Raw genomic sequence first — 27,167 nt, 5'->3', positions numbered from 1 at the left:
ACGTCAATCAGTGACAAAATGGCCACCAACCAAAATAGTGTTAACCCCAGAATAAATTGCTTGCAAACAATTCTGATAATGATCTTTCGACAACTTACTTAGGTATTAGAATAAACACACCTCAAATTAAGATATGATATGAGCACGGGCTAACATGATCGATGCAATTGTAAATGGAAAAGCCCTGTTAAGATGTTCAGTGCTGTCAGTGAACCTTAGGCCAACATGTCCTTTTAAGATAAACTAGAAAATGAAGGGCGGCATACAAAACGTAGTACCATGCATTATGAAGACATGCATTCCAGTTCAAATGAGCATCAAAATGTCATTCAGACTTTATTTTTAGATAGGCCTATGTAGATATAAGCCAGGCAGATTCGAATTCAAGCTCTAGGACCGACAACAATAAGTTTAACTTCGGTTTGATGGTCTTACAACAATTGCTGAGTTTACTACAATCTCATTTGTCTTTCAAGTTTAAAAACCAGTGTCTCTAGATCGAGATACTATTGGCCAACGTTTTAAGAGCGTTCAATTTATTTATTTATCTTTACAACGATATTTGCCTTATTCTAGTGTTTGCTAGAAAGGGCTATATGCGTCTTGCTATACAATTCTTATTTTAGTGTTTACCCATTATTCTGCTATGGGCTTATAGTAAGGCCACACTAAGGCCTATATATTTTTTCTGGGGTTTATTTAGCCAATGGTATCGAGCTGCAATGACCACTTGACGTGATGGGAAAAAATAACTAAAATACATAAAAATAACTGCATATTACATGAGAACTAATCGTGTTTCTGATTGTTCAATAACCTGATACGATTAACAAAAGAACTATCTTTTCCTATGCGATTATTGCATGCATACCATGAGCATCCTCCTAAACATTTTATTTAAATCTTTATTTAAATCGATAATCATTAAAAAAAATGAGCCTCGGCTTGCGTATCATAAGCATATCCTCCCATATTCAACAATGAAACATTTTATCTGAATCGATAATCGCATTAAAAAATCGAACCTCAGCTGACGGCTATCTCTGGATCATCCGTTGTAAGATAATGTCAACAATGGCACGCGAAACAATGCAGAATTGATTAAGAGTTTTATGAAGTATGTGATTATACTTACTGTCGGCGTTGACCATAACACTACAGTCGTGGAGAGGAGAGTGATCAGACAGCTACGCCTGCAAGTTGCATGTGTATTAACAGGAAAGAAAAGCAACGAGGAGAAGATGAAATGCGAAGGACCTCCTACTCTGTTTCTTTTGGCGACTACCATCATCGTCTCTCAGCTCCGACTCTCTCTGACCGAGCAGGTAAAAATGGCGCCACGTATATTGTGAGGACGGGACTATACATATAACTGAGTGTACATGATACATTTTTTAGTTATATATATATCGGCGGAAAGGCCGTGAACTATTCTACATTCTGGTATAAAATGAAAAGATACGTACGGAGGAAGGACGGACATTTTGGTAAAAATGTCGTCCTTACAATATCTGTTAAATGTATGTTTGTTGTCCAAGAGAATGCTCTTGATTTATGTTTACGTTTTGTTGAAATGTATGTTGTAGCATCCAAAAGAACGCTCCCTATTTGTTTACATTGGATATATATATTTGAAATTTACGTATTTTCATTACTAAATCTAAAAACATTTCTTATATGACAATTGTAGTGTGTGTTTAATCAAGTAAATTGTGGTTTTGTTGTAAAACGAATGTTGTTTTCCCCTTTGTTGAGATGACGCCTTTGAAAATTGCCCATTCCCTGTTCCTTTTCACCCACACCCTGTGCTGTGTCGTATTTATGCCCTTCCTTTTTCAGAGTTAATTGCTATTTTTATATGAAGACTGTAAATTGTTGTACCAATTTGTCTATGTATCTTGTCTGTACCATTTCTGTGAATTTTGAGTGAACTGAGATTTATCAAAAAAGAACTGTGGAACCTGTTGGTATCTCCCTGAGCTGTTTGAAATTTGAATTGTTTGAGAAGGAGGAATAAAGTCTTGAAGTTCGGTACGAGTTTCCTTCGCTCCCGTGAGAATTTTGAGGATTCGCGGATATGATGTCTCACGTAGACGGGCCAATGGCCCAAACTAATCCACAATATCAACTAATTATTGCATTTTTGCGAAAGCATTGGATCTCTGTTTTTACGAATTATATTATCACGGTTGGATATTGTTTTCGAGTTAGAAAATAAGATTCTTCCACGGAAATAAATCACACGTAAAGAATATAATGACCGTGTTTTTATGGACGCTTGAAATCTTCAGGATTCTTGCCTATATAAATGAGGATTGTAGTATTTGCATTTTTCATCTCAGCCTGGTAGTGGTACATATACGGTTAAGGGGTCCAAAGTCACTGCATTAGGTAAAGCCAAGATGGGCGGACAGATTCAAAAAGTATTCATATGAATCTTGGAAAACAATGGAAAAAAAATGAGTAGTTTATCTGCTTACAGAAGCAGATATTGTAATAATAATTTTAAAAAATGCGATAAAAGGGGAACGTAAATAAACAAATAGGGAAAACGGACCGGTAGAATTTTGAGCAAATCGTAAATCTCTGCTTTTGTAAGCAGTAAGCAGATAAACTGCTCGTTGTTTTTTCAGATTGATCAAAAAGTGGCTGCTGAGAGCAGGAGCCCGTGCCAGGGATCCTACCTGGTTGGTTCGCGGTTCCTAAGCGCTCGCTCCCCAAACACAGTTGTGGGTACACTACACTGGTGGAAGCGCCTCAGCGGCGTGGTTGGTATGGTATTAGCGTACCACCTCGGTGGTCGTGGGTCCGATTCTCGGCCATTCCATTGAGGAGTGAGAGATGTGTATTTCTGGTGATAGAAGTTCACTCTTGAGTGGTTCGGAAGTCACGTAAAGCTGTTGGTCCCGTTGCTGAATAACCACTGGTTCCATGCAACGTAAAAGCACCAAACAAACAAACAAAAACACTACACTGGTCACGTGAGGAGGTACCTACAGTGCTTTATTCCCTCTTTTTAATATATCTGCTTCTGTAACCAGATAAACTGCTCATTTCTAACCAAATATATGCTACTGTTTACAGATCTGTCGAAAGAAGAAATTGTAAATTGGAGAGAAAACTTCAACAAACGTGCGCAAGGGCACAGTGAAGTTGTACCCCTAAAACTGTAGGATTACCATAAGCCCTTTTTTTTATTCCTACATAAAACGATTTATGCGTCTTATTCATACTTTCTAATTTACATTTATCCTTTTTTTACAATTAATGAAGCATCTAAAAAGATTCGTAGATATTTGCAACCCAGTAAGTGCTGCCATCTAGTGACAATTTGTGCGTTTCAAAACCAAAACAAAAGACAGCTGATCACTCTGTCATTTTGCATGTTAGACAAGTGCCATTAATGCTAAGTGATCTTGTATACTATTATATTAATTAATGTGGTTACTACAGATGCCCAGGATTTTAGATATTAGCCATCGAATTCTTTGGATTTTAATATTCAGATGAAAGATAATTCACTTGGTGTATTTGTTTTTATTACAAACGCTTATATAATGAAGAAGCAACTGAGGGATACCTATACTCTGTTTTTTTCCATTTGTCCATCCGCCTGAGGTGTTTTCGCATGGTAACACTGCGTCCCGGGCTTTAAATAGTTACGCTATGTGTAAGTTTTAGGTAAATAAAAGGATATCTGGGCGTACATTTGCAACTGAAAAGTGTTTTGATAATTTACTGTATGCGAATTACACCGTTAATATTCGAAATAGGATATTATTTATAGCCCGGGAAGCAGTGTTACCATGCCCAAACACCATAGGCGGATGGACAGATGGAAAAAAACAGAGTATTGGTACCCTTGCTTACATATAGTAACTCAGGTAATCGTGTATAATTAAAATGAGGTATTACAAAATTATTAAGGTTGATGGATAACATGGCTACCTATATCTGGAAAGAAAATGGTCTTCCATGCTTATGTTACAGGCTGTATATATTATTTTCCAATTTACTGGGTAAATTGGACTTTTTAGTGCCTAGTTTCCTAGAGTATACAATGTAGTGAAGCCTATATTGAACAGTATTCGTGGCTTAATATTTATGAATATAATAAATTCATGATTATAAGTAGAAAAATTATATAATGTATATATATATATATATATATATATATAGATATATAATACATATATATATATATATATATATATATATATATATATATATATGTGTGTGTGTGTGTGTGTGTGTAGAAGTAAGAAGACAGGAGCAATTACTCAGGGATAAACATATTGGAGTAGGGAGACAGAGTTATGTCTTTTATCCATTTATTTAGCACCGACATTTCGTATCAGCTTGTTACATTTTACCAGGCTGAAACGATTACACATCAATTGTGTATAAGTGAAAAGATACACACAATGTTTACCAACACCATAATTGAAAACCTTTTTAATAAATTAAGAATAACATTATCACGCAGGACTCAGACGTGGAATCTCTGTTTACAGATGTTCTCGTTGTCGAGACTATCAACATCATATTGGACAGGCTATTTCCCACTGACAATTGCTTGTTCAACAATTTTAATAGAACTCAATTTAAGTTGCTTTTAGAATTAGCCGTGCTGGACACGCCCTTTGTTTTTAATAATACGGTTTTTAAGCAGACTGAGGGGATGGCCATGGGAAGCCCTCTGGGTCCTACTTTTGCTAACATATTCATGTGCTCCCTGGAGGAGCGAGCTCTAGATGTATGTCCCCCTAATTTCCGCCCACTCTTTTAATAGACGCTACATAGATGACACTTTCGCCTTGTTCAGATGTAATTACCATGCTGATACCTTTCTTGAGTATTTAAACAACCAACACCATAACATTAGATTTACGGTTGAAACAGAAACAGAATTCACTTCCGTTCCTTGATGTGAGGATATCCAAGGACAAGTATGGCTTTCATTATTTATAGAAAGAGCACCTTTACTGACCTGGGGACCAATTTTTATAGCTCATTTTTTTTTACTTTAAAATGAATTCCCTGTCCACTCTCCTCCATAGAGCCATTATTCTGACATCAGGTTGGTCTACCTTTCATACTGAAGTGACTTTCCTTGCTGATTACTTTAAGGATAATTATTTCCCTCCAGCAATTTTTCACAGGTCCCTTAATAAGCTACTTAACCTGAAATTCAATCCACCCCCAATAGCCCATAGTGTCCCCAAGCTCCGTAAGTTTGCTAGATTTCCCTTTCTACATAATAATAAATTTAGAAAAAATGCATCAACCTATTCAATGAGCAATTACCTGCCCTTAATTTAAAACTAATTCCTATAAACCCCCGAACTATCGGCTCACTCTTCCAAGTTAAGGATAAGATCAGTCCCCTGTTTGCCCCCGGTGTCATTTATAAGTATAATTGTTCCAGATGTGATCTCGGCACTTACATCGGTTGCACCAGGAGGCAGCTAAAAGTCCGGATTTCCTCTCATCAAGGAATTAGCTACAGAACGGGTTGTCGACTATCAAATCCAGAACAATCTAACATAAGAAATCACAATAAAAGTTGCAAAACACACATAGATGCCAGTCATTTTAATAATGTAAGAAGAACCCGACATATAAACGAACTAACCATCCTTGAATCAATAAGGATTAAGCTAACTGTACCTACTCTTAACCACCAGTCCCCTTCCACCCAACTGTTTATTGCCTAATTACCTGGTGCTTTGTTTACACTCCCTTCAATAACAATTTTTCGTGTCAGTTCTCCTTACGCTACCGCTGTGGGTGTCTTGTTCGTTCTATTATTATTATTATTATTATTATTAGTATTATTATTTTTTATTAATTTTTTTCTCTCTGTATTCGCTCCTAGCCCTTTCACTGTTATTCTGTGTTTCTGTTTTTATTCTTAATTTATTAAAAAGGTTTTTAATTATGGTGTTGGTAAACATTGTGTGTATCTGTTTACTTATACGCAATTGATGTGTAATCGTTTCAGTCTGGAAAATGTATCAAGCTGATACGAAACGTCGGCGCTAAATAAATGGATAAAAGACAGAACGCGTCTCCCTACTCAAATATGTATATATGTGTATATATATGTAAATAAATATATACGTACATGTGTGTCTAAATTATGATTTGTTTGTTATTAGCTCTCTGAAACCTTGTTTTATTGTGGCTCATTAACCACTCAAAATTAGCAAATGCATCTCCAGCGTAATTCATAAAGTAACGGTTATCATTTTATGATCTTTCTGAGATATCTGTCCATTCAGTACATCCCCAATAATCAAAATTTTACTGTCTATCAGTTCTTAATGCATCATTAGTCTTAAATCCCTGTCTGTTTTAGGTGTCGTCAACCGGAGGACCGTCCTGCGCCATGTATGGCGTCTGTGGGACAAATCCCCTGACGAATAAATCATCCAATTGTCCCTACAACGGCCCACCCAAGCCTGCTAGTGCCACCATCATAAAGAAAGCTTGTCCAGAATTTGTGGAAGAATTAAGTAAGGGTCTATGTGTGTTTATTTTTTTCTTGGGGAGGAGAACGGAATAAATATGATGACGTAGTAACAGTGACATTTGCTATTATAATTATACTTTTTTTTTTTTTTCATCTGTCCACCCGCCTGTGGTGTTTGCGTATGGTAACACTGCGTCCCGGGCTTTAGATAGTTACGCTATGTGTAAGTTTTAGGTGAATAAAAGGATATCTGGGTGTACATTTGCGACTGAAAAGTGTTTTAATAATTTACTGTATGCGAATTACACCGTTAATATTTGAAATAGGATATTGTTATTATTGTTGAATGTAAGCTGAATTTAACTATCTAAAGCCGGGACGCAGTGTTAACCATACGCATACACCACAGGCGGGTGGACAGATGGAAAAAACCGAGTATAGTTATGTTATCAGTTTTGGTTCTTTTTTTTATCTTATCATCCTTCTGCTGTTATCATTTATTATTCGCTTTTACACTTTCTTCTTATCTTAACGTTATTTGAACAGGTAATCGAAATCTCAATTTTACTATAAAAGGGAAATCAGTAACAACCTGTAGCAATGAGACAAAGAACGCATCCTCAAACTTTTAAATTTTGTTTTACTGACCTCTTGATTATTTCACCACCTAAGGTCTAGGAGATCCCAATGGAACCATCAGTCTCTGTTGCGATGCCGATCAAATTGCCAGTCTGTCGACAGAAATCAGCTTAGCTGGCTTGTTGTTGAAGAGATGTCCGTCGTGTCTGAGCAATTTTCGTCAGCTCTTCTGTAATATGATATGTAGTCCCAGTCAGAGCGAATTCATGTTTGTAGGGAACACCACCACGGCGCCAGACACCAGTGAGTATTGTATCTGAATCTTCAGTTTCTCTTCGTAGCAATTTTTTTTTTCAATGGCATAGTCGATCATTTTGCTAAGGTGTGAAATGATATGGTTGTTATTTAAAGACTACTCTATCCCATGTCAAGTAGATAACAAAATTGGTCGGCAAAAATATGAGATGCATGTACAGGAGAGATAACCGAGTGATTTGCCGATGTAAGTAAAAAACATGGGTCTAAAACAAAGCACCTTCAAATGATGGCAGAATTCAGTCTTTAGTGACTAAAAAGAAGGCTCTATATTACTGCTTTAAACGTTTAGAAATTTGACATAAACCTTGAAATGACCGTCAGTATTTGTAGTGATTGTGACATTAAACATTTTAGTCTTTTAGATGAGGTCTTTTCTTATGCCATAGAATCCTCAATACTTTTCTGTACCTCCGACAAACTTGCAGTTCATATCCCTTTGGACCTTCCGAGATATAACTGTGATGACCAATCTTGCATTCGTAGACAAACTCACAATCTTTCATCATAGATATTTTCAGAAAAGAAAAAGTTAATTTTCCAATTTCAGTATCAGTGAAAATGAAAGCTTGGCCTATATTGAATCGTCACTTCCTCCATTTGAAAAAGCTGTCAGAATGATATCTTTCTCCAGACAAAACGGTTATAACCGCCGTCACTGTGCACGCTATGAAGTCCTTCGTAGACGCCGTTTTTGACTCTTGCAAAGACGTTGCCATGCCATCTACAAATACTAAAGTCATATCTCTGCTCTGTGGTATCTGGGGTGAATATTACTGCACCGGGGAAAGATGGTTGGCATTCATGGGTTCCACAAGCAACGGTTTCTCGCCTTTTTCATTTGATTTTGTCTATGATACAAAAGGCAATGCTACCGTGGCCCCCTTGACTGTTAACACAACAACGTGTGACCAGGCTCCTAACGTAAGTACTAACAGTTGCTCCTTTTTCATAGTGTTCCTTCATCTCTGGTTTGAAAGCTCGTGGATCTGAGCAGGTTTCCGTCTCGTGATTTTTGTCTTTTCTAGAACCATGATTGCAATATTGCCTCAGATCAGTTTCATATTTGTGTTCTAATCGCTTTTGACTTCTGAGATCTAGTTGACAAAAAATTTTACATCTTTACAAAACTACTTATCTTTGTAAAAGAGAATAATTTGACGTTCTTCTACTTACTGCCTTCACTGGTGTGTCCTTGTAATTCTTCGTCATAACACAAGCTTCCAAAAGAGTAAGGAGTTATGTTTTGCACTTAAAACATACCAAATGTTAGGCCTACTTATCCCTCCCTTTCGATGAGATGACTGACTTCTGTATCTCCTTGTATCATAATATTAGGGGGGGAAGCTTATAAGTAATCATTACATTAGCTCCCTGCTATTCGCGGACTCACATTATTCCCGGACTCACCTATTCGCGATTTTTTTGTACCCATTATTCACGGGGAATTTGCCTATTTGAGGTATTTTTCATAGAGCAATATTCACAAATTACTGTATTTTCATATAATTTTAGTGACCTATACGCACTTTTTGTGATGAAGCTATTTAAATACTCAGGTATAGAGATTTTTTTTATGTTTTACCTATCGAAATAGGCAGTTCTAAGTGCTCACGGATTTTAGCTATTTGGGGTTGCTGTGGTACCATCACCCCACGGATACGGAGGGTCTACTCTATACTGCTATTCTTACTCATTCTTACAGGACAACTCTAGTGCTTGCAATTGCATGGATTGTGAGGCCTCTTGCCCAAAACCACCTCCTCTACCCCCACCCCCCACCCCATTCACCATCGAAGGACAAGACGGAGTCGAATTCATAATGGCTCTTCTTTTCTTGTTCTTTGCAACCGTCTTCTTCGTAGTGTATTGTTTCTGGATGATTAGAACGAGTAAGAATAAAGGTAAGATCAGCTCACAAAGTATTTGAATGGTTCTGTGTGAGTGAATTAATAATAAATATATGGCTCTTTCAACTACAATGTGCAATGTCGGTAAAAATGTGGAAATTGTTGCTTGTTTATTCTGTACTTGCTTTCCGCCACATTCTCTTCCATTGTGAGGTGTTTGCGTTAGGATTATAACATCCGGAGACGAAGATGATTTTGGTTAGGTAAGGATTTGAATTAGGGATGCACCGGAGTTCAGGTCGGAACCGGAACTATATAAAAGATCCTACCGGAACTATGAAAACATTCCCGCCAGAATGATAGAAACATTTCCATGTCAGCACTATAAGATAAGTTCCTGCCGGCCAGAACTGTATAAAAGTTCTTGTTATACCTATAACAAAAATGTTCTGGTTTGGAACTAAAAAAAAACTTTTGTGTTAGAACTATAAAAACGTTCATGTTAGAACAAAAAAAAACGTTTGTGTTAGAACTATAAAAAAACGTTTGTGTTAAACTAAAAAACGTTCATGTTAGAACCAAAAAAAGTTTGTTATACCTAAAAATGTTCATGTTAGAACTAAAAAACGTTTGTGTTAGAACTATAAAAACGTTAATGTTAGAACTATAAAACAAGTTCATGCCAGAACTTAAAAAAGCAGTTCCTGCAGGATCTATGAAAAAGTTCTGGCCAGAACTATGAAAAAAGTTCTTGCAACAGATCCTAACAGATAAATCCACCACACAGTTCAGTAGTCATCAACTCGACTTTCATATCATATGATCATAGCTGTTATTCGCACCAGTAATGTATAATACTTTGTAAAACCCACAGATGTTGAACCTGAAGACGACTCGCGAGGAGAGACGGAGATGAATATCCTGGATAAGGCTGGATCCAAAATGAAACGTTCCTTACAGCAATTTTTCACATTTTGGGGCACAAGTAAGTGACGCTTTATCAAGCAATACTCATAATTGGACATTAATGATGATTGCTGTGAACAATTTTGCAAAAAAAAAAAGTTGACAGGAGGTAAAAGAGGTATACTCATAGGCTTATATTCAGATTTATCCCCATAGGGGCTCAGTGCCTAATTGCACCTCATGCGGTGTAGGCAGGCATTAATTCGGCTCCTAGCTGCAACCCCTCTCATCCCTTTTACTGTATCTCCTTTCATATTCTTTCTTCCATCAGACTTTCCACCCTCCTCCTAATGATTGATTCGTAGTGCAACAGCGAGGTTTTCCTTCTGTTGCACCTTTAAAACCTTCTTACAGTCAAGTTTTTGTTTCAGTGCTGAATGACCTCATAGGCCCCGATGCCTGGCCTTTGGCCTAAATTCTATATTCTGTTCTATACGTATTCTCTTTATCACTGTCTGGATGCAGGCTGCGCTTCATACCCCTTAAGAGTGATACTGATGGGCACTGTGGTAGTCGTGGCTCTCTCTTACGGAATTGCCTACCTGAAAGTCACAACCGATCCCGTGGAGCTCTGGTCAGCGCCTTCTTCGAGGTCGAGGATCGAGAAGGAATATTTCGAGGCAGAGTTTGGTGCCTTTTACCGAATGGAGATGGTTATAATATCCCCGGTTGGAGTAGATAAGGTTAGATATGTGTTTATAATCTATTGGTCACCCTTTTTTTTGCCCGATACGTATGCCTCTGCATTTGTAGTATAATCAGAATGACCTCTTAACTTCTAGAATTCTACACTCTTTTGGTTACGCTTGCTACCATAAAGCCTAAGATCCAAACGAAGAAATGTAGTGCTGATATTTTTCTAAACATTAAAAGTCAGGATTAATAAAAAGACTGTACATTTTTAAGGTAAATTTGTATTTGAACTTACTTAATGACAATCAAATTTAGACGCAAAGAGTAATAACAAAGCCTAAAGGAGCAGACCAAGCAAAAACAGCAGAGTAGTTTTGTATCATATTATTGATGTTTTCATAGAATGCGTTTCTTGCCTCTGCTTTGTAATCATTGTCAAAACATTAAAAGCTGCACTATTCCCACATTGCCAGCTGTCTGTTTTTACTGAGAAAAACAAAACGATAAACAAACAAAGAAAGAAATCAACAAGTAAAAATTAGACAGAAAAAAACTATCCGCAAAATTATTTTTTAGATTAAAAAGAGCATAAAACATAACAATACTCAAAAACTAGAGGTAATTAGTCATACTTTGCTTAATCAATGAAAACACGAATTCCTCAACTTATGACAAAATTGTAAAAATTGAAATATCTATATATAGTACATGGACACTATAGCATATTAGATCCTACAAGACTGAAGTCTTGATATATTTCTTGCCTTATGCATTTGTTCACCTTTTTTTATATAAAATTTCTCATCTTAATCTTCCACTTGTTTCCAGGTTCATCACCAAACTTTGAACGGCAGTGAGACGTGGGGTCCCGTTTACAACAAAACCTTCTTGAAGGAGGTTCTTAAGCTGCAGGAACATATTACTAATGATGTGAGTTTTGATAAGAAATTAGTGAATCTCACTTTTCTCAAGTGAATAACAACCAGTGACAGTCTCATCTGTAGTACTTTTTAAAAGCAAATTAATTATATGTACTATATACCACACATAATATTTGCATACATACATATATCATTAATATTCTGATGATGACCCCTATTCATATAGAACAAGCCAACCACCTGGGCCATTGACTTGAAATTCAAGCTCCCAAATACTAATATGGTCTCCATTTGCAAGAAACTACAAAAGATAACGGGAAATACAGAAATTAGAGAAATGCGCAAATTTTACTGTGTAATTAAATTCCAATACCTTTTAGGGTAACATGAGTTAAATAACATTTTATCATCTGTTTTCAGATATCTGTCAAATCAGGTAATGATATCGTCCACCTCGGAGACATCTGCTATGCTCCTCTGTCACCTACAAACAAAAACTGCGCAACACAAAGTGTCCTGAATTTCTTCCAAAATAACGCGTCGAACCTCGACATCACAACGAAGGGAGAAATGAATCTAACTAACGATTACATAGACCATCTGATATCGTGCTTCAGGTTAGTGAGCTCTTGTGGTACATAGATATATCCTTTCTATATAACAAGTACGTACGTAGTCAGTGTTATGCTGAGCTGAAAGGAGTACCTGGTAATTTAATTACTGCTCTCGTTATTTATCATTTCTGCCATTTCTCCTTTGAACTAACACCTACTAAAGCCCAGGAATATGTGTGTGAGATATCTGAGAACTTCTTTAGAGTCAAGTGTCTAAGAGTTGAGCTTTATATTACATTTGATTTAAATGGAAGATCCCTACAGGAGCCGTTGACATGAAATTCAAGCTTCCAAAGAAGAGGATAATTTATTCTCTTTTTTTTCCAGAGAGTTTTAGCATTTTTTTACAGGAGATTGTTGTCTGTGGTGATGGTGATGCACAATCCTTAATTTTGTTTTCAGAAACAACTTCCAGCCAGTAGATCCTACACTAAGCATCCCCTGTTTGGGTGACTACGGGGGGCCTGTGTACCCATTCATCACCCTGGGAGGATTCATGAATGGCAGTAAGGTCCTCGGAAACAACCCCCCTTATAAGGATGCGGAGGCTCTCATCCTAACCTTCTTGGTCAACAACGATGACAATATGACAGAGAAAGCGATGGACTGGGAAAAACAGTGAGTGTTTCGTTATCTTACTTTTTATTTCATTAATTCTTTTAGCTTTTGGAAACTTTTTATTTCATTTATTCTTTTAGCTTTTGGAAACTTTATATCTCATTCATTCTTTTAGCTTTTGGAAGCTTTTTATTTCATTCATTCTTTTAGCTTTTGGAAACTTTTTTTTTTATTTCATTCATTCTTTTAGTTTTTTGAAACTTCTTCCTTTCTTGTGTAGTAGGAAGTTAGTAGTACTTGAATGACTTCATTCAGTCTTTTTGCTTTTGAAAACCTCTTCCTTTCTGGTGCTGTAGGAAGTTCAATCTTTCTTTGTATATATATGCTTACGTAGTTCACTTTTCCTTTAGAAAACTGTTTATCTTTTGTTGATTTAAGAGGATGTGTGAACTCTCTCTCTCTCTCTGTCTTTCATGAAGTCTCAAATCTTTCTCAGGTTCATAAGTTACCTCAGCAACTTTACAAACCCAATGATGGACATTGCGTTTACCTGTGAGAGGTCGATTCAGGATGAGATCGCGAAAATGAGCGAAGGTGACGTGCAGACGATCGTCATCTCGTACCTGGTCATGTTCATCTATATTGCTGTGGGTAAGGAAGTTGGAGAATGAGGAACTTTCAGAAGTGAGGTTCATCTTATTTTCGTGGTAAAGTACATACACGTATTAATCTTTCTTTTGAGATCCTCTCTCTTAAAAGTGATTCAACTTGCTGCATATGATGTTAAATGAAAGATTTGTTCAGAGGTTCAAGGGCTTTCATATTCATCTTATTTTCTTAGTAGGACATTAATCTTTCATTTGAGACTATGTTGCGTTACATTAAACCAAAGATTTTTTCATTGTTGATATCATAAACACGACAATTTTACTTAATTTTCTGAAACATATTATGGTTGCTTTTACTGTATAATCAGTCTGGTTATAAAAACTGTCTTATTTACGATAGTCTTATAATGATTCTAGAACAATATAGGCCTAGGAAGTGACGACTTAAAAGCATAACATCCTCTTGTCCTGTAGCAAGTTTGCATTACGTATCATTATTAACATTATTACTTACAGCTCTTGGTCAGTATGCCAAGCTGGACCGTTTGATGATCGACTCCAAAATAACCTTAGGAATCGGAGGGGTCATTATTGTCTCGGTGTCTGTTTCGTCTTCCATCGGGGTATATGGGTATGCGGGCATCCAGGCGACTCTCGTCGTCATTGAGGTGAGCAGAGAAGCCAGCTGAGGTTTTCGTTGTCAAACCGTCACAAAATCGTAACATGTGAGCCGGAGGTTATTGCAAAGTAATTTAATCAATTCCTTGTAGTTGACAAGACAGGTAGACTCAACGTCAAACCACCACAAAATCTTAACCAGTAAGCAGAATGTTATAGCAGAATGATTTATTTATTGCCTTAATTCTTTACAAGACTGCTAGACTTATCATTTTTGACAAGACAGGTAGACTTATAATCTATACTCGGTTTTTTTCCATCTGTCCACCCGCCTGTGGTGTTTGCGTATGGTAACACTGCGTCCCGGGCTTAAGATAGCCCGGGACGCAGTGTTACCATACGCAAACACCAAAGGCGGGTGGACAGATGGAAAAAAAACCGAGTATAGTCATGCAAATCTTCCCCACCAGGTGATCCCATTTCTGGTGTTAGCAGTGGGAGTTGACAACATGTTCATCCTTGTGCAGACCTTCCAGAGGGAGCCCAGAGGCCCCACTGAGAGCAGGCAAGAACACATTGGTCGTGTGGTCGGCCAAGTTGCACCAACTCTCCTTCTGGCGTCCTGCTCTGAAGCTGCCTGCTTCTTCTTGGGTAACGTTCGTCTGAGGTTTAGGAACACACTAACGAACTCTTGTATTAATTTTAAAAATATACTCAGTAATGAAACACATTCTTTGTTTTTTGGCTTGAATAGTTAAGAAAAAGCCACTTTTACTGTATACAACCAAATTCAAGTCAGTAAAACAGATCAGGAGCATTTTATTTTACTTTTATTCGTTTGTAAACTGTAATTTTTGCTCAGTACAGCTGAAGAGAACCTTTTAGTGAAGGCCAAAAGCTCCTGTTCTGTATTTACTAAGTGAAATTTGGTTGTATAAAGTGGCTTTTTCACAATCAATACTCATAGTAGCATGAATATTGAAGTGGAGAAACAAATCCACAGTTATGTATGGGTACATATATCTAAAAAATACATCTTTACAGAATAAATCTCTTGGAATTTATTATTAAATATACAGACTATATGTACCATAGTGTGGATTTGCTTCACCAACCTGGTGTATGTTAGTCTAAGGCTATTGATATGATTGAAAGCACAATTTGATCCACAGCACTTGTGGGTTTGATCCAGCCTGTAATTCTGGAGGTCTGTACTTGGCTAAATCACCTACAAACATACAGCTTGATCACAAAAGCAAAATTGTTTAATATAAATAACACTTGTGCATCTGTAGTTTAAAGAATAATCGGTGTTATCAATGATCTCTTGCAGGTGCACTCTCTGACGTACCAGCTGTGAAAACATTTGCTCTATATGCCGGGTTGGCATTGCTTATCGACATCATATTACAGCTGACCTGTTTCGTGTCCTTGATTTCCCTGGATGCGTGGAGGCATGAGGTAAGCATGTGTGAAATTTACATAGAGAATAATTTCTTACCTGTCTTTGTGCTGAATACGGCCTCGTCTTGGGCGAGCTAAGACAAACACACAAGCAAGACCAAGATGCAATGAAACAAATAAAAAAAAATCTCTCATTGCACTTCATTGCCGTGGCTTTCATGACGAAATGCAAAACGATTTTCTTTCCCTTTTTTCATGTAATTTTCTTCCTCTGCGTCCCTTTCTTCTAGGCTCTCTTTCCCAGACACTGAAACACTCCAGCTACAAACCCCATTAATTAGATCTTTATGAATATATATTTTCAGCAGATTTACAAGAAAATCTGTTAATAACTTATTATGTTAATAACCTATCAACGAAAGTGTTTCGAACCCTTCGAACACTCAAAGAAAAGTTTCCTCTCACAATTTCCCTTCAGCACTGAATGACTTCTTAGAGACCAGCGCTTGGCCTTATTCTATTTACTATTATTGTACTATTATTCTTGACCTTATTCCATATACTTTAACCTACTTCATTCCATCAAAGCCTTGCTCCACAGGGCAGTCGCTTCGACCTTTTCTGCTGCTGTTCTTCGACTACCGAGGGAATTCAGGAACCGAGGCAAGGTCTCCTGCAGAAGTTCTTCAATAAGATCTATGCCCCTACGTTGTTGTCCATTGGTGGGCGTCCTGCTGTCATTTTTGTCTTTGTGGCCTGGTTATTTGCTAGTATAGCCGTCATTGATAAAGTGGATGTAGGTCTTGATCAGCAGCTCTTGATGCCCGAAAAGTCATACATGCAAAAGTACTTCCAGGTGGGTATAATGAGGTTTTACTTATCTTAGGCTAATTACTAGTACATGTATTACTGAAAATTTATGAAACTGGGTAATGCAGAACTCCTCATGGAAAAGTATTTTCTTGATCATATTAAGTTATACACATACTTCAGCACTTTCAGGTGGGTAGAACGCAGTTACTTATCTTGAGCTAATTATTACTCCAAGTTTATGAAATTGGATTATTCGAAACTCGTCATGCAAATGTATTTTTTGTGTGAATGAAGCTGTTCATTTCCCTTGACCATGTTAAGTAATATACATAATATGCTAAGACTTGAATATTTGGACAAATGATTACTCAAAATGTATGAAATTCGATTATGCAAAACACTTTGTATGCAAATATTTTTTTTTAAATGAAACAGTTTCATTTCCCATAATCACATAGAATATAATATATACATAATATTGTTAAAATTGAGTACTACTTCCAGGTGGTTAAAACATAATCACATGTTTTTGACAAGTTATAACTCAAAAGTGCATGAAACTGAATAATGCAGAATGCTTTGCTCGCAATGTTTTTTCTTTTTTGAATGAAGTAGTTCATTTTCCTTGATCAGATTAAGTAATATACATTATATGCTAAAACTCGAGTACTTCCAGGTGGGTAAAACACGGTTATGTATCTTTGACAAATTATTTCTTAAAGCTTTGTAACTAAATAATACAAAACACTTCAAGCAAAAGTACATTATTGTTAATGAACTAGTTTCAGGTTCCTTGATCTTATTAAGTAATATAGTACATAATGTGCTAAGACTGTTTATGTAAAAATCGTCATTTATATCCTTTTAAATTCTTTACTATGTCTTTTCTATTTAAAAGAAAATAGTACGGCTATTAGCTTGGCACAGTGATCTTGGAAATGACCTCTATACCATAGCATGATAGATTATTATTTAGACAGGTGATTATGACATACATACATGGTAAATTATTTTTATATTATTTTCTCTGTAATGCATATTCATAATTTTTCATCAAAATCAAAACAATGTTTATTGAAAGTTTTATGAAAATTGATAATAAATTAATTTATGCATTTTGTGTAAATTTCTCATGCAGATTAATGTTTATTTGTTTGTTTACAACAAGAATTGCATACTAATACTACTGCCATTTCATCGTTCCTAAGAAATTCATGAAATCCTCCATAAAATTTCCTTTTGCTATGAGTGAAAGAACTTGAATCTTATCTTCTGCTAAATTTCTTATAATGCGAGAAACATTACGAATTATTTCTTCACAGTTCCTCGAGAATTACCTGAGTGTTGGTCCACCTGTCTCTTTCGTTCTCAAAGGAAGTATTAATTTCACCAGTTACTCACAGCAAAACAAGGTCTGTGGAACTGTCGACTGTAACATCGACAGTTTAGCCACGCAGATCTACACTTCTTCTATGATACCGAACGTGTAAGAAAGATTTTTGTTTTCTATGCCTTTATTTTTATTTCAGGTTTCCCTCAATGTTTATAATTTAGTTGTATGTAACATCCTGTCGCTGTCATGACGGTGAATCAGTCATGTGCTTCATTAAAAAAAACAAAAAAAAACAATTGAATGCCATGTATTTATTAGAGAGAAACTGCTGTCTTATTTCTTGGCATGCCAATGTGTGAAGAAGACCATTACATTTTAAAATTTATAAGTTATTTTTGTAATTTCTTAAATATTGTATTTGTTGCTGCGTTCGCTTCATAATCAGTAAGTCACGTGTCTTCTTATTTTAAGTCTTGATTTTATGTAGGTGTCGTACCAGTAAGAAAGAAATATGAAACATCTAGTACTACTTATATCCTGTCTCATGACACAGATTATCAAGAAAACATTTTAGAGCACATTTCGGTTTTCCTAAAGCATAGATCTCAGATTCAGTATTTCCAGCTTGCTGTTGTTTCATTATCTTGCTTTACATTCTTTATGAGTAAATGGATCAACTTTGAACATTTGTAAACCGCTTATGTTGGTACATTTAAAAAAGGCAAAAGAACTGAGAAGCTGCCTTTTTAAAACAAATCTTACATGCATAGCAACTGGCATTTTATAACTATAACAAGTCTAACAGGCATAGCAGCTATCTTTAAAACATGCCTAACCAGTAGAGCAGCTGCCTTTTTAAAACAAGTCTATGAAGTGTCTTGATATCTTTAGGCCTATATTTATTATCCTTAGGACTGGCATTTTATAACAAGTCTATAACAAGTCTAACAGGCATAGCAGCTATCTTTAAAACATGCCTAACCCGCAGAACAGCTGCCTTTTTAAAACAAGTCTATGAGGCATCTTGATATCTTTAGGCCTATATTTATCATCTTCTTCAGGACTTACATCGCCCAGCCATTACAACAAGTCTATAACAAGTCTAACAGGCATAGCAGCTATCTTTAAAACATGCCTAACCAGCAGAGCAGCTGCCTTTTTAAAACAAGTCTATGAGGCATCTTGATATCTTTAGGCCTATATTTATCATCTTCTTCAGGACTTACATCGCCCAGCCAGCGTCATCCTGGATAGATGACTACTTGGACTGGTCGTTATATGGCGGCATAACTCCGTGCTGTCGTGTCCAGAAGGATGGGAGCTTCTGTCCTGCAACCAGTACCGAGCCCAACTGCAGGAACTGTGACATCAAACCTCTCAAGGTAGCTCTTGTGTCAAACTCATTGTAGTTATTTGCTGTTAAAAGTTAAGTATATCATAGTTTAACCAGACCGCTGAGCTGATTAACAGCTCTCCTAGGGCTGGCCCGAAGGATTAGATATTTTTACGTGGCTAGGAACCAATTGTTTAACCAGACCACTGGGCTGATTAACAGCTCTCCTAGGGCTGGCCCGAAGGATTAGATATTCATTTACGTGGCTAAGAACCAATTGGTTTCGTAGCAACGGGACCTACACCTTATTGTGGGAACCGAACCACATTATATCGAGAAATGAATTTCTATCACCAGATATAAATTCCTCTGATTCCACGTTGGCCGGGCCGGGAATCGAGCTTCGGACCACCGGATAGGTGGCCGAGCGCGAAAATCACTCGTCCAGAGAGGAACTATTGTTATTGGCTGTAACTTTAAACTTGAACTTACTGGCAGTTTTGACGTTAAACCAGGTTGGTTTGTTGAATGTAACGCTGAATTAACATTACATCACTGAAGCACAAAAAGTTGAGCAAGTAACCAGTTAAGGCAAAAGTAAAATAATTTCAAGTGGAAAACGATCAGGTAGAAACACAATGTCTAATGTTGTCAGCGGTATCAGTAATCTGTTTACACTGTACTTTATTCTTCTGCAGGTTATATAGAGTGATATCCTTCACTAATAAAGGCCAAATATTTCCTACAGGATGGTCTACGACCAGATCCTTCTTCATTCATGGAGTATCTGCCATTCTTCCTGGAGGATGTTCCAAGTACTTTCTGTCCAAAAGGTGGCCATGCTGCATATGCTAATGCCGTTAAAATTGTGACAGACACAAAGAACGTGGTATGGAAAAGTTTGAAGCTTTCAAATACTTCCTTTATTTCATTTGTATTGTCGATGTACCATTGGTATTTTGTTATAATGGTCAATGGTATCAGTATATTGATGGTTTTCACCCCAATTTCTGTTAGGCTTACTTGCCAGTAAAGTACATGTTTTCTTTCTTGCAAGGTTATGCTCTCTCTCTCTCTCTCTCTCTCTCTCTCTCTCTCTCTCTCTCTCTCTCTCTCTCTCTTCCTTTTTCTGTAATCCAGAGAAGTCCATTAACAATTATCATGTATTATAATGATGTGTATTTAAATAGTGTGTGGTTTGAATTTATGCAATTCAAGGGAGGAAGTAGCTCTTAAGAAAGAAGATAAGATTCTGCTCAGTCAAAAGAAAAACAGAAATATATATATATATATATATATATAGTATGTATATATATATATATATATATATATATATATATATATATATATATATATATATATATATCTTATAGACAAAAAAATTCGGTTAAACTTATATGAAAATATATTAATTCCGAGGTAGAGCGAGTTAGATATTAAAAGACATTTGTAGCTCGATGTATGTATATGAATCACGGTAATGTGAAATGACACACACACATATATATATATATATATATAATAATATATATTATATAATATACATATATATATATATATATATAATAGTATATATATATATATATATATGTGTGTGTGTATATATATATATATATATATATATATATATATATATATATATATATATATGTATATATTTATTTATTTATATATATATATCATTTTGCTGTATTTGTGAGCAACCAACTGCATATACAAATGTTAATTTTTAGTGTCTGTCAGCATTTGTCAGCCAATAAAAGTAAGCCGTCATATAGATTAGGAAATTCATGTAAAGTCTTATGTTCTCAGAGCAGAGTAGAAGCCAGCTACTTCATGTCGTACCACACCATCCTGAAAACCTCAAAGGATTACTACGAAGCCTTACGAGGCGCCAGGAATGTCTCGGATAACATCACGAGGATGCTAAATGAAGGCCTTAAGGATTCAGTTTATGAAGTGTTTCCTTACAGGTAAGTCAAGCACACCTAAGTTGAAGTTAACATGAGGATTCTGTTTTTGGTGGTTTCCTGTAAATACATTTTGCTCTGCTAATCAAATTGGGTAAGAGAGAATCACTTCCATGTCATAATCAGTAGGATGAATTACTTTACAGGATAAGGAATTACAAGAGAAAATGAACAGTAAGAAGCACCCATGCAATATTTATTTTTGACCACAACTGAATGACTTTGTATTTTGTTATTTGCAAACAAAAATATAATCTAAATGTAGAGTTTTTCTTTAACTTGCTTGTATTTTTGCAGATATCTGAACAGAGTTAATTACAATGATACTTATTTCTATGAAAGAAAGAAAGAAGAAGTCTACTCTATGTAATATTCATAAAAGTTATCAATGACCAAGTACAATAAACTTCCCACATCAAAAAAAAAACCATAGCACAGCAAATTCACTGAAGACCAAAAATCAAAACAGTATTCTGATTTTCATTTCCCCTGACCAAATCTACATCTGCAGTCTTCATTTGTTTTCCTGTCTCCATACCTGCAGCATATTCTACGTGTACTACGAACAGTACCTGACGATGTGGCAAGACCTCGCTGAATCTTTAGTCATAACCCTTGCGACGGTGTTTGCAGTGAGCGTTATCCTTTCTGGATTTGACTTCCTGTCTTCTCTGATCGTCGTCCTCACCATCATGATGATTCTGGCCGACCTTGGCGGGCTCATGTACTGGTGGGACATTTCCCTGAATGCCATCTCTCTGGTTAATCTGGTTATGGTAAGTGCAGGCATCTTAGTGCAGGCATCCTTAGATTTCAGAAATGGAGGACTATTAAATCTTTATTCTATGTTATACACTGTTAACTTAAGTTATGAAAAAGGGGGATATACTAGGCTTAATTTACCTCACTGTCATAATGCCTAATTAACGTTCTTTCAATGCAGGTGTTGGTAGGTCGGGAGCCTTGGTGTACTTAGCTAGCTTTCTAAAGAAAACAAGAAAGCAAAATAAAACAAATGATCACTGAAGGAATCAATACAACCAGCTCTGCAGGCTGGAAGGCTAATTAGATTCTGGGAAAATGGAAATGGAAACAGAATTTCGAAGCTTGGAAACAGTTGAGGGGAAACATTTACAGGACTCTGCAGTCCTAGGTTTACTGATTTCTAGGGAGCACAGGTCTGAAAATTTATCTTGACAGGTTTTACGATTGCCTGAGAAAAGCACATAACACTGTGGCAGGAGGAAGAGAGAGAGAGTTGCTGTGAACACTGTCACCTTCATTCACCTATGGTCTATTCTCTAATACGTAATGAGCATCCCAGCCACTCTGCTCAGTCTTAATTCTCCTTCAGGCTGTTGGCATATCTGTGGAGTTCTGCAGTCACATCACCCACGCCTTCTCACTGTCGTCGAAGAAGACGAGAGTTGAGCGTGCCCATGAAGCTGTAGCGACCACTGGTGTGTCTGTAAGTACTATCGTGTGCACATTACCTTGTCAGTCATTTATCTTGAAAAGCCGACGAGCTGTATGAAAACATTTAGAAATCGAAAAGAAAATGGAACAGATACCTGAACTGGTGGTTGCTATAGTTAGCATTCGAATTTGTCGGCCATTTATTATGTATCTTGCAAAACTGATAGGATAAGGCTACATTAGATAAAACAGCGCCTCAGTGGCGTGGTTGGTATGGTGTTGGCGTCCTACCTCTGTGGTCGCGGGTTCGATTCTCCGCCATTCCATTGAGGAGCGAGAGATGTGTATTTCTGGTGATGTATGTTCACTCTCGACGTGGTTCGGAAGTCACGTAAAGCCGTTGGACCCGTTGCTGAATAATCACTGGTTCCATGCAACGTAAAAGCACCATACAAACAAACAAACATTAGATAAAACTAGTCTCAATCAAGCATGGAGCCTGTCATTAAGGTGTGAATATTTGTAAGAAGACCTCAGTATATCTACTCAGCTCAATCAAGAGAGACCTGATTAACTATATGTGAATATAGAAGTCTTAAATGGAAACATAAAGGAATAGATACCATATTAAAACTGATACAGTTCATAGGCAGGTTAGATGCGAAGTAACATTGACAAAGAGAGCAATTCTTCCAGTTCCTGAATCATGTCACGTGGAGGAAAGCTACCTGTTTTATACTAAGAAATCTTATTTTTCTCTTCCTTGTCTTGAAGTGTATTCATTTTTTGTTTTATTCAGGTGATGTCAGGGATCACTCTCACTAAATTTGTAGGAATCGTCGTTCTGGCATTTGCTCATTCGAAGATATTCCAGGTGTTTTATTTTCGAATGTATCTTGGGATCGTTCTCTTTGGTGCTGCGCATGGTCTCATATTTCTACCAGTCCTGCTGAGTTTCGTAGGTATGTTAACATGGATTTTTTTTTATAGAAAAAAATGTATGTAAATTTCATTCCCTTTTATTTGTTTCAGTTGGAATTATCTCAGCTGTATGAAACATATAGATTTTTTTTTTTTTTTTATCTTATGGCCCATGGTCTTTCTTCTAATTCAGGACCAAAAAGCAAAGAAAGTCATGAGCATAATCAGCAATGGGACAGGATACCTGAAAGTCTTCAAGAATCAATGGATACTGCGGCAGAATATAATAAAGACACACAACAAGATACAGAGTGTAATAAAGACGCACAACAAGATACAGAGTGTAATAAAGACACACAAGATTTTTCTGATGACAATGTTTCTGGTAAAATCCAATCCATCAGTTATCCAAATTATGGTAGTACAGACTGCTGACCAACCCATATAAGAAATTAATGTCACTATATTGTTTGCTTCGTCTAAGCCAAAATTGTATTTTATAACATTGAAAGGAGTTTATATACTTGTGTATGGGGCATGTATTTGTGTATGTAATTGAAAACATAAATGTAAGGTAATTTAGTTTATATTTAAAATGATATATGCTATTTATATATGCCTGTGTTTGGCTGCATGTGGTTGTGTATCACTTTTCTTTGATATATAGATTTTAATAGGACTTCATCAACAGTATATGAAGAGATGACTATCAGGAAAATTCAACCATCTATTCAATTTTCTGTGATTACTTATCCAACAGAATTGCTCCTAGTTTTTCTTAAGCTATTGTCTTACAGATTGTGATTCATTGAGTTTCAGTTCCTGCAAGGTAATAAAGCCCCGAAGACTTATTTTTGCTATTATTCTCATCCTCTAAGATTTATTTTCAATTAATCACGCTGATACAGTTCAGTTTTATCGTATATGACAGCAATGTTCAGTTTCTTGCGTGATTTTCCATCGATTTTAAACATTTTACTCCGGTCCTTCAACTGGCTATAAGGTCTATCTTCCTAATCGAAGAAGAAGAAAATGTAAACAAATTTGTATGCCTGTCAGACTCTTGAGTCTCAGGCTGTCATTTAAGGTAAATGACCCGTCAGTGACGAGGTTAACAGTTACATTTCAGTTTATGTAGTCAGACTCTTGGTAATTATCGATAATTTTGATGTAGCCGAAATCTGGAGACGCTGTTATAGAGAATTGTGCATAAATATAGGTCACAAAGAATTGTGGAGACTAGGTATCTAGGCCTACCTATACTACCGGTAAGTGATCGGAAGGGTAGGCGTATTTAATGGTTATTTTTTGCTTGGGGTTAAGTATATCGGCCAAAAATGACCAAAAAAATTATTTAGTTTATAGTTTTCGTCGTTTTTTGATGAGGTTTTGTCAGATTTGTCATTTCGTTTCAGTCGGAAGTTGCCGATTCAAACAGCACTTTAGTTAAGGTCTAGGACACCCCCTTGGTCTGACGTAGGGCCTCGATGGGAGACTACGTTTCGTATCATACTATATAGAAATAAAAGCGAGAAATACAATCTTGTATAGAAATAAAAACGAGAAATACAAGGATGCTTCCTCATCTGACCTAGCATTGGATGCCAAATTTCACATTATTTAGCCTATGACAAGAAACTGCTTCCCTACCTATCCAGTTTAGCTAGTCCTAAGACCCTACATCCTAGGTTAGGTTAGATTACGCTATATTTTAGTGTTTTGGTATCGTTTCGCAACCCAGTGGAGAATACAGAGTAAGGGTCACGAATTCCTTTGCAAGTGAAAGGGGTGAAGCCCCCACCTCTGGCCAGTTTTGGATGCGTCGCCCGAGGTTAGGTTAGGTAAAGGTCTGCAGTAGCCCTGGCTCGGCCCCCATGCTATCTTCAAATAAAATATGCCATACAGGGTAGCCAAATAGCTTATTTTATATAGTAGGTTAATGTGAGATTTATCATAACTTTCAGAAATACTATACGTCACAGGTATTTCTAACCAAAATACTATAGGAAACTGCAATTCCTTGCTAGGTAAATACCCGCTGTGTATCTATTACTTTGATTAGCCAACAATTTATTCAAAGTGCAACTGCGAGGTTTCACTCCTGTTACACCTTTCGAACTTTTACTTTCTTTCCTGTTTCAGTGCTGAACGGCGGCATTGATACCAGTGCTTGGCCTTGGGCCCAAATTCTATATTCAATTCAATTCATAACTTAAAGAGGAGACTGTCTATTATTGCGCTCAACTTCATGTCACTCAACATGGTATCCTACTAGTGTAGGGTAGGCCATAAACTAAGTTGTGTAGTCCTAGCACCCTGACATATTTTTTTCTAATCGAGGCATCATTTCCTTTTCCCATTCATTTTGCATCATAAATAGGCCTAATTTGGCCTAGCATAGGCTTACTTATTAGTCTGTGTAAGCCTGTATTTACCCTATACATCGCATGTGGTTTATGACATTAATTTCATATTACTGACATGAAGTGTAGATTTTATTATTGCTTACCTCCTTGCTTTGTACACTTGTGACCGAAATTGTTAAGGAAAATTGCTGTTTTTGTGTTTCCTTAACTTCTAAGTCATATCAATGTATGATAAAATCAGAATTGTGATTGATTCATTTATGATAATGTAAAGAATTACAAATACGTAATTAGCTGTAATTTACATAGCACTGTATAAAATTAAGCCTGCTCAGTATTTGGTTATATGGTAAGTAGGTAGAAAATTACGTACTTTAGGAGACATGTTATTACAGGTGTGTTGCACTTGCTGCTCATATGCTAAAATACCATACATAGTAATGAGCTCTATTTTGAGTGATATTACTCACAGATGATTAACATAATTATAAGCTTTTTGTTTGCAGTGGAACGGGTAATCCTTGCTGCAGGTACTACTTCAAAAAAGTGAGTTGCTCAAATACAATGCCCAGTACATTATGTATATCCTTGAAAGAAGGTTTTAACTCAAATGTGCTTTCAAGCAAATACTCATGGTCTCGGGTAGCCAACTCAATCAGTCATGCCTAAAGTAATGAGTATGTAATGCAGCGTCACTAATTTCTCACAGGTCATGAATTGCACATCATGAAGAATGATTGTGACTGCTGCTGGAAACTTTTCATAGTTGTTGCATACCTATTTGAAACTATATAAAATGCAGTGGCAATTAAGTAATTTTTGCTTACAAATATTTTAAAGTAAGTCTTTTATTATTGTACTCTACTGGTTTCAAATTGCATAATGAAAGGTGAGGTCGTCATTAACTCTTTTCTTCATCCCTTTTCTTATAGCACACCATACTTTTTCTGCTGTCTTCTGTAGACCTGATTTCAGCTGCTTATCATTACCACTTTTTGATGGTGTGTTTTATAACACTTCCCTTTTAATCATCTTTGACATCTTCGTATTTTAGTTCCATGTTTTATTTTTTATTAACTGTCTGAACATCTCCATAATCACGTCAGCTTGCATAATGACACCTACACAACACAGATGTGGTTTTTATACTATGATCCATTAATATCATTTAAAAAATTATATTACTTTTATTTAGTGTATTGCTGAATGTTTCATACTTATGATGATGTAATCTCATGTATGTACATATCAAATGTTTTGTTTTTTGCAGGTGAAGTTCAGAGGTAGCATCCTCAAAGAAACCTAATGGAATGTAGCACTCAAATTAAGTATTGGAGAATGCAGTATTCAAGTTCAGTAGAGGGTATAAACATCACAGCTGTTATCAGCTTTGTAAGATCATTGATATGAAATGGTAAGATCATACTGTGAAAAGATTTTGAGTACAATAGTCATTTCTTGTGATATACTGTAAATTTTTATAAGCTAAAAGAAATTGTAAATTTACCACGAGA

The 27,167-nt window shown here is 36.3% G+C and overlaps 1 protein-coding gene across 1 annotated transcript; it reads left to right on the top strand.

The window, feature by feature from the left end:
- Nucleotides 1-1,120: 1,120 nt before the first annotated feature.
- On the top strand, nucleotides 1,121-27,067 carry LOC135212927 (NPC intracellular cholesterol transporter 1-like). The gene is made up of 24 exons (XM_064246668.1): nucleotides 1,121-1,325; nucleotides 6,362-6,518; nucleotides 7,148-7,357; nucleotides 8,004-8,293; nucleotides 9,075-9,273; nucleotides 10,094-10,204; nucleotides 10,651-10,868; nucleotides 11,647-11,748; nucleotides 12,120-12,316; nucleotides 12,716-12,931; nucleotides 13,368-13,522; nucleotides 13,996-14,147; nucleotides 14,568-14,748; nucleotides 15,431-15,558; nucleotides 16,103-16,357; nucleotides 17,637-17,800; nucleotides 18,867-19,029; nucleotides 19,729-19,869; nucleotides 20,793-20,953; nucleotides 21,495-21,726; nucleotides 22,305-22,418; nucleotides 23,166-23,328; nucleotides 23,481-24,374; nucleotides 26,924-27,067. The coding sequence occupies exons 1-23, from the start codon at nucleotides 1,242-1,244 to the stop codon at nucleotides 23,720-23,722; spliced, it is 4,035 nt and encodes a 1,344-aa protein (XP_064102738.1). The 5' UTR covers nucleotides 1,121-1,241; the 3' UTR covers nucleotides 23,723-24,374; nucleotides 26,924-27,067.
- Nucleotides 27,068-27,167: the final 100 nt, after the last annotated feature.

Source organism: Macrobrachium nipponense, chromosome 42 (assembly GCF_015104395.2).
Source record: "Macrobrachium nipponense isolate FS-2020 chromosome 42, ASM1510439v2, whole genome shotgun sequence".
NCBI classification, from domain to species: domain Eukaryota; kingdom Metazoa; phylum Arthropoda; class Malacostraca; order Decapoda; family Palaemonidae; genus Macrobrachium; species Macrobrachium nipponense.
This window is presented reverse-complemented; position numbering and strand designations above follow the sequence as displayed.

Coding starts and splice junctions, on each gene's coding strand:
- LOC135212927 (XM_064246668.1), top strand. CDS start 1,242: ATGAAATGCGAAGGACCTCCTACTCTGTTTCTTTTGGCGACTACCATC. Junction 10,205..10,650: donor TTTCACATTTTGGGGCACAA/GTAAGTGACGCT, acceptor GTCTGGATGCAG/GCTGCGCTTCATACCCCTTA. Junction 17,801..18,866: donor TCTTCTATGATACCGAACGT/GTAAGAAAGATT, acceptor CATCTTCTTCAG/GACTTACATCGCCCAGCCAG.